Here is an 8,608-nt window from a genome sequence, read left to right as displayed (position 1 = left end):
AGCTGACTGTCAGAATCTTGTTTCTGCTATTAATCTAGGGCATTTTCAAATTATTTGTCCCTAATGAAGAGGCAGAGAGAGGTAACGGCCATTTTTAGATGTTCTGGAATTTTTCTTCAGAACATTTGCTGCCCTGTGAAAATGTGGCCAGTATATTTGCACAGAGCATTTAAAACTGGACTAGCTTTTAAAGAATAATTTAAAATAGTTTAAAACTAGGTAAAGAACTGTTAGAATTTACCAGAAAGCGGAAGGCATTGCCTAGTCCTGAGAAGATGAACAAATAAACATTTCTCATCATCACTTCCATACAGTGTACAATACAAGCGTGTGTTTTCTGTAGTGCTATTCCTTATCAATAGCATTCCAGCCTGCCCTGTTTGTCATAGAAACCGGCCCAGAGTGGAAGTGCACTTGCAGCCAATGGAGTGATTCAGTGATAATTGGGAAAGACTGGTGGGGCAGGTAAGTCACCTCTAGACAGGAAGGTATAAAAGACACTTGAATTACAGTGGCAGGGCCACTTTTACACGGGGAGCTGTTAGAGGTTACTTGTCTTGCTAGACCTACTGTGCTTGGAAACAAATCGGAAAGCTACTGGGGAGCTTGAATGCCAGAAGAAGGCTTATATATACAAAAGAGCCCGAGCTTAAGGCTATCCTCTGGAGAGAAGAGTCTTCAGGGGTAAAAAAATCAAGAGCCCAGAACATGCTTTTCTCCTTCTAAACGGCACTCTGAACAGGTATTTATAGACTTTAATCTACTATACACCTCTTAACTTGCTGGGTATTCAGTTGCTCTGAGTTAAAGATACCATTAAGGAATCATATTACAGAACACTGTTGGCCATTGTCTTAACTGTGTTTTCTTCAATTTTTATGGTGTAGAAAGCAACTTTCTAGAACTTGCATGGAAGTAAAACTACTTAATATATTGTCTAACAGAGTTAAATAAGCATAAGTTTTTGAATCTGAGTTGATGTATCTCTCCTGAATAGTTTTGTTATTTACTGATGTTCCCAAAGTTTCTGGAAAGCCCAGATTGTCTGTGGGGTAAATAAGAGCAGGTTCTATGGAAGTGCAATGAGACTGTGGAGGTCTGACCAATGGAAGATATTGTTCTGTATTAAAAAAAAAAAAATCACATGCTCATATAGCACTAAAAAAAGCCCCAAGCCCCCAAAACAAATAATTCTATTCAGCTTCCAGACTGCACATCATTTGGGACTCTCTAGCTTTAAAAACTGGCTATGCTTTAGTAGTAGAGCAGCAGTGTCCAGGAGAAGTCTAGGTCCTTGTGCTAGCTGCGGCCCAAACCCAAATAACTTTCTGAGCACCAGTGCTATGGTAACACACAAAGAGGTGCAAGAAGCAGGCAGAAGCTGACTTGTCAATGTGGCAGAGTATGAATTAGAACTGGTTTTTCCATGTCTCCAGTCTGTCCCCCGTTCTTCATATCTTCTCGGTTTAAGTCAACTACCTATGTCAAATCATTCATGTCTGATGAAGGTGCCGTGTAACACCGAAGATGTTGAGAAACATAGGCAGACTCTAAATTCATTGAAACGAACAAGCATGTAAAGCGTCATGATCACCTTCAGCAAAGGGAGACATATTCCAAATCAATGTAGGCCAAAGCTTGTATCTTCATGGAATAACAACTGTTGTGGCTAAACTTCAAGTTTACAATCAAGACACTGCTGTTGCGATGATAGCTGTAATGTTACAAACAGTAGTAAAAAAAAAAAAAAAAAAACCCTGCAGAACATCTTTTTTCAAGTAGGTTAGGAACTTAAAATTTGCAGAAGCAAAGGCTCGCTCTTTCCGGAGTTACCTTCTGCCACTGGTTTTGTTGCTAGTCATTTCTGACAAGTGCTCCAAGCTGAGCGACTGCACAGAACAGGGCATGTTCTTAGGTGACAGAGTTCTGTGAAACAACACACTTAGCAAACAAACAAACAAAAACAAAACAGGAGCTTTCCCTCATATCTGTGCCAAAGTGCACGTAGACTTGTAATTCATCAGAGTCTGCCAGATAGTGCTAAAACACGCATGGTGGTCTGTAGCCAGAAAAAAACACATGAAACAAACATTACAGCTTGCTGGAAAGTATAGAAAGTTTGTGGCTCTGACTGAAACTCTAACTCGAGGAGAGGCTTCACAAAAAATTCTCCATTTATAATGAGAGAGGAAAAAGAAGGCAGTACTTAAACCAATAGGCAAGTTCTGGTCACTTTAACTATAGAGGGCCAAGATTTGTCTCATAAGTGTAGTCTGGGTACTTAAAGATGATTTCAGCTCTGGCTATATTAGCTCTGATGGGAGAGGGAATGCTTCATTCTCAAATAGTGGAGACTTTTTTGTGCAATGTGAGCAATATGTATTTTTTTGATACCCTAAATTAGCCATTTTTGCTAGAACATGAAATTTCCAGCCAATGCTGGTGAGCCATTGCTGGACTGACTGGAGACCTATAATTACAGCAGCACTCTGAACGCTTCTGGCTTGCCATTGTTAAATCTCCCAAAGCAAARAATCAAGCCTAGCCAGTTCAGTGACATATCCTAAAGAAATGCTGCCCAGGCGTGCAGCATCCTGGCCATTACTAGGGATTTCCTCAGCTAAACGCTTGTTTTCAGCTAAAAATAAGTGCTCAATATCTGAAAAGCCAGGATAACTGCTCTGAATGCATGCAAAGCTTCATTTCTAGCCTAAAATAATTGGAATTCAAGGTAACACAGTGCTGCAAAGGCTGGAGTAACTCAGTTGTAAACCAATTTGCTAGAACTGACATATTAGCCATTCAGCTCAAGGCTCCTGCTTGCACACCATCACAAAGCAGAAAGCACATGGCAGCACACAGCAAGGCTTGGGCCATGCTGGCACTCTGCCAGGGCTGAGGACAGGGAAGAGTTGTGCTTCCCTAGGGAAACCAGAGCAACGAGGAAATAGTGGAGAATTCCCCTTGCTCCGGTACCCAAGGCCATTTCCTCCAACACTGCTTTTCTTGCTGTGTCATGGTGACAAGGTAGAGGTGCTTCTTGTGCTCTTTGGGTGTAGAGGGGGCAGAGGATGGACCAAATTTTGCAAGGTGTTAGTGCTTCCTCACGTTTCTTGTGTCCTGCTGTGATATGAGGAAGCTCAGATCCCACTGTGGATAGACAGCACCCCAGAGCATCATTGGACGGTGCCTCACTTGCCCACTAGGCAGCATGCAGAACCATGAGTCAATGCGCAAAGCTCTGTCTTAGTACATCAGAGAGGAGAGAGGTTCACTCCTCTACTGCCTCCACAACTGAATAGTGTTATCTGTCTCTTAGGCCTTGCTCATGCTGCCACCATAATATCTGAGTGCCTCCCAGACTAAAAGACTGCCATAGCAAGGTCCCTACTTGACCTCATGGAGTCTTCTGCTCTTCTCCCTTCTCAGGTGTTGGGAAGCACCAGCCGGGGTAGGTTTTTGTTGTGTTTTTTTCTGCCCAAAGGGAGGCATGTGCTGGGGAGGACAGCACCCATCTATAATGCCAGGGGGTTTCTGGTGAAAAGGCTTTGGCTGGATGGTGGATCTCTGCTGGTTGCTTGCTCCTTTGCAGGACATTTAACTTTGCCTTCACCATGCAACTTCAAATAGGCTGCATGTGCCATTTTCACCTCTAGCAGGGTCTCTCCCAGGCTCAGGACACAGTGGAAGCTATGAACTTGCTCTTTGGTCCTTTTAAAGAGTTAAAGAAAGGCCTGGTGATGGATGTCCTCACATTATTTAAAACTAAAGCTGTGGTTTTCTTCTCTTCTAGAGTTTCCTAGGGCTCTGTTTATTTCCTCAGGCTCCGTCATGTCGTGCTTCACCCAGCTATGGCATTCAAACACACCAGACTCTCCCACCAGCCCAGTCCCTGTGTCTCCCAGTGAAATTCCCATCCCCATCAGTCCCATTGTTATCACCTCTCCAGGAGATGGCAAGAGGAAGGCGAGGTCTCCAACTGACAAGCCAGGCTCTCCAAACCCGACGTCTCCCAAGCCAACCTCCCCTGTTGAATGTTCCATTTGCTTTAACACCTATGACAATACCTTCAAGACTCCCAAGCTGCTCCAGTGCTCCCATGTTTTCTGCCTGGAGTGTGTGGCTCGCCTGAGCACAGGACTGCCCCCAAACCAACCAGAGGACCAACTTCCCTGCCCCTTCTGCAGGCAGCTGACCAGCATCCCTCTGGAGGGTGCTCCAGCACTCGAGACCAGCAAGGAGCTCCTTGCCACGCTGCCACCTGAACTCCAGCAGGAGAAGGTGCTCTGGATGGAAGGGACCAAGCTCTGCTGCCGCCAGTCATCTGAAGACCCTGAGAATCCAGACTCATGCATCTCCATCGATGTTGCCATGAGCAAGCCAGACGCTCCAGAGGCCCCCCCAGCAGGATTAGCTGGAAGGCTGTCTCGCTGTGACATGTGCGATGACTGGAAACGCATAGTTCTCCTCTCAGCATTGATCATCATCCTGTTCTGCATCATTTTGTGGCCAGTGCAGTGTGCCCTGAAAACAGGGAATCTCCGCTGCTTCACAAGAACTGTTGCAATGAGCAGGCCAGAGTATCTTCCCCCTAAACACACCACAGCAGCAGCACCTGTGACACAACTGCCTTTCCAGTAGCAGCGAGGCAGCCCCTCACCACCCCCTAGCAGAGCTGCCAGCTCCCTCCCAGCGCAGCATGTCAGGAAGGCAGGAACAGGACCTACCGCCCTGACAACATTCCTTAGTTTTCTTGCAGGCTCTGTGGTCTGCTCTTCGTACTCGCTCTGTGCCTGCAGGTGGACACATGCACCCACTTCTGTGCGGCTCTGCCGAAATGATCGCCTGCCAAACTGCCTTCAGCCCAGTAATGCTCCAAGGACCTGCCTCAATTTCCTGTTGCCTAACTCTGTGGAAAGCAGAGCCTTGAAAACCCGTGCAATGGGCAACAGATACTTTTCCAGGACTGTTTGTTAAGAGTGACACACAGGCCTCATGCTGTCTTGGCTGGAAGCCAAATGACAGTGGGTGTAGTTCCTTCCAGCTCCCTCAGGGAATAAAGGGCTATTTTTGCAAACTGAAGGATCTACATGGTTATTCCTGAGAAGCTGGGTTTGGGAGGGTAAATACATATCAAAGTTGTATAAACAGATGAAAAACAATCTTATTCCACATACTTGAAACATTTCAACTGTGTTATTCAATGTTGGCAATGTTGAATGTGGCCTTCTGCTGTTGAAACGTAGATCTGTTATTGCTACCCACCTTCCAAGTTGTGTTAGCTGCCTGATGAGCTAAGGCACCACTGAAATTCTGAACAGAAGAGGGTAGCCAGGCTGCTGTTTTTTTTCCTAAGACAACATTTAAAACCGCTCACCCCTTTCCTGGACAGGGGAAGCGAATTCCTTTTGAAAAGAGGGTGAGCTCTTACAGGCACTCTGACACAGCAGTATAAACATCCCCCTCAAGTTTCAGTGTTAGTTAATCAGTGAACTTCACACTTCTCATAGAGAAACTGTTGCCAAAATGATACAAGTTCCATCTTTTGACAGTTTTACACTCCCGACCTTAAAGGGTGTCAGTATTAAGACACAGGCCCGTTGGTTACGCTATATTTTTATTTAACGCAGTGACCTTCTGGCAGTGATTAGACAAAGGTCTTCACGAACAAGAAGGCTTACAATTATTATATCTTGTTTATTCTAACACATGGATGTAAGACAGTATTGTATGCAAGTACTATACCTGTATTTATTAAATTACATTTTATATAATGCAAGGTGTCAAGTTGTAGCAATTACTTCATGTTTCCCCTCCTACTGGCTGTTGGAGGCATTCAGTTAGCAGGCCTGAGTCTAGCTGCATTCCTAGATCATGGTAGCTACAGTGGGTGGCATGTGCGTACTCTGGTCTTTTGTATCAACTGTCCCAGTATTGTATAAACCTTCACAAGTGGAGAGCTTTGTCCTGTCAGTTCGTACTTACTATCACCTAGGCTATATTGTCCCAGGGCAACTTTCCCCTGTTTTGACTTTCAACCTGATTTGACTTGAAAAATGAGAAGCCACAAAGACTGCGCATTTTCACTTCTTCCCTGCTGGCTGAAAAATGCTTCCAGTCTCACTCACTTTCCAGCAAATCGGTTGCTATGCAAAACTTCTGTGGAAAGCTGCTGCATGTCCTGTATCTGCAATACCTTTGATACTCAGCTGCAGGCAGGTATTACCTGTGCCAGCCACATGTCTGCAGAAACTACTCCAGCCACTGTAGCAACTTCTGCCAAAGTCACTGGCCTTGACAGTGATTCTCACTTGTATCATCCTGTCCATTCCCAAGTGCTTGCTACTACACAGAATATCGTCGCAGCACCAGCTGAAGTGTGTTCTTGGCATAAGTGACTCACCAAGGCTTAAGGCAGAGAAGGCACTTCCATTTTGCAGCAGGTGCATTGGAGACTAAGCCCAGCAAACTGACACTAGCAGAGCTGAAGTGCTTTGTCACATACATCTTGGTTACCCCTTCGACTCCCACTGGTGAGACTTAAGGGCAGGGGAGAGGGAAATAAGTTTCCCTACATCTTCAGTGCAACAGCCTTATAAAAACTAATGCATATGGTCACAATCAAGGGCCACAGGGGCTGTTCCTAGAGGTCTATCAAAGCATCCTCATGGGGAGTTGTCCCTCTGCACTCCCCTTTCTTACTCTGTGTACTTGGAAACAAAGGTTGAGGGTTTAGCTATCATGCAGCTGAACCTCTCACTTGTGCATAGTCAAAGGGAAGATTCAAAGTAAATGAAAGCAGAACCTTGAACTATTGTATTTGGGGATGGGAGACATTCAGGATGCCCCATTATCCACATCAGCTGTCAGTCAGTCACTTTCCCAAAGAGCAGACTACTTAAAAAGAAAGTAAAAAAACCTTGAGAATATTCAACATTTATTAAAAGTGCAATAAAAATAAACAGTTTCCTGTTCCTGTGACAAATGACTGGGAATGCCAGCCAGGAAATACAGCCAAGGTACATCATTGTGCTTTTCATTCTATCCTTTCTGCTCAGCACTCAGGGCACTAATGCCCCTGACCATGCAGAGGGGCAGCAAGACCATCCACTTCCAGAGACCCAGAATGACTTTAACATGAGCCCCCTGCATGCTCTGGAGCTACGGACACCAGTACTCAGACCCAAGGCTCCCCCCAGAGAACGCTTTCAGAAACCAATGAATCTTGCAGAAAGGGGGTTCTTTGGAAGAGTTATTTGCAAGCCTGAAAGCTGGAATAGCAGGAAGCACTGGTAGTCAGAAGCCAAGAATTATCAACAGAAGTGGAATACTCCACTCAGTAACACACTTATCTTCACGGCACTGGTCAAACCATGAGTGTTCTTACAGCACCCCTGCTTAGCAGACCCARTACTTGCCTTGTCATACAGTTGCAGGGGAAAAAAGGTCATGCATCAAGGCAATAACAAAGCTGCATCAAACTTAGAGGGGCCCAGCTCAAAAACTTTGGCTCAGTCTAGTATTCTAGGGTGTATTACTTGCTAGAGGTGTCTAAGCACAGCACATGGTCAAAGGTGCTTTCCTGCTCTTTCAGGCACCTGCCAGCTAAGTGGGATTTCAGACCCACCTAAACATTCAGACTCATGGCTGCTCACCTCTGTCTCCCAATTCTGCTATGAAACCAACATGCAGAGCAGCTAGCAGACTCAGGTGCACGCACATTTATCTGCTGTGCTACAGCAGCAGGGGTTGTTTGTGTGCTTTGGAAAAGTTGCATAGAAAGCTAGAGCTGGTACAGCCAAAAGAAAGTGTGAGGAGAAGAATCGGAGGTGCAAATACCTGGGTCCAGGCAATACTCTCCATTTCTCACTTTCACTGGCAGCAAAGTTACTCTAGGATTTAGTCTAAAAATACTTCTAGCTTAGAAATGATTGACCTAAAGAAAACATTAAAGTGTACTAACACTTTACTAATGCCCTAAGTGGGCAACCCTGGGAACGTTCCTAAGCAAATAATCATTTCCATTCCTTTTAACAATTTGATGTAAAAAATAAAGAATCTTAAATTAAAAAACAACAAACATTAAAATTGAGTCTTGATGCCCTATGAATGTCCAGAGGCACTTCCACATAAATATCAACCTACTAACACAGGGGAGAACAGGATCAGTTTTGCCTCATGAATAAGTTGGAGCGAGGTGTGTTCTTAAGGCGTAGGCTCTGCTTCGTTCAGATGCAGTCAGCTTCTTTCTTCCTCACTGAATCCAAGGTGCTTGGAGAAGGCAAGATAGGGCAAGAAAAAAAAAATTGTCCACAGTGGCAAAACTTGGAAAGGGTGGACGTAAACACTGTAAATCCTGCATTCCAAAACAAGAAGAAAGAGGGAGGGGCATGGTTTATAACCAGGAGAAGTGCACTGACATGGCACGGAGCTGAGACACTCCCAGCACGTGGAGCCTCTCCTACTTGTTTGTATATGTAGTACATGTCTCATTCTCAGAGTCTGACAGCTTGCTAACATAATGCTCCAAAAAACAGATCYCTCCCCCAGAAATGGTAACATTTTTAAAAATGATCGCATATTCCTAATGAGGTCTCATTAGCGCATT

At 44.8% G+C, this 8,608-nt stretch overlaps 2 protein-coding genes across 2 annotated transcripts in view; one reads left to right on the top strand and one right to left on the bottom strand.

The window, feature by feature from the left end:
* The first annotated feature begins 3,399 nt into the window (after positions 1–3,399).
* On the top strand, positions 3,400–4,641 carry RNF223 (ring finger protein 223). The gene is made up of 2 exons (XM_026074150.1): positions 3,400–3,451; positions 3,794–4,641. The coding sequence occupies exons 1-2, from the start codon at positions 3,400–3,402 to the stop codon at positions 4,639–4,641; spliced, it is 900 nt and encodes a 299-aa protein (XP_025929935.1).
* Positions 4,642–6,910: 2,269 nt separating this feature from the next.
* The window catches only part of LOC112970089 (tyrosine-protein phosphatase non-receptor type 11-like), a 42,512-nt gene continuing 40,814 nt past the window's right edge, over positions 6,911–8,608 (bottom strand). The window contains exon 16 of the mRNA XM_026074078.1: positions 6,911–8,356. The gene's annotated coding sequence lies outside the window, so the exon portion shown is untranslated. The remainder of the gene's footprint in view (positions 8,357–8,608) is intronic.

Source organism: Apteryx rowi, unplaced genomic scaffold (assembly GCF_003343035.1).
Source record: "Apteryx rowi isolate R43461 unplaced genomic scaffold, aptRow1 scaffold_38, whole genome shotgun sequence".
Classification (NCBI taxonomy): domain Eukaryota; kingdom Metazoa; phylum Chordata; class Aves; order Apterygiformes; family Apterygidae; genus Apteryx; species Apteryx rowi.
Note: the sequence above shows the minus strand (reverse complement) of the source record. Positions and strands in the feature narration are given on the sequence as shown.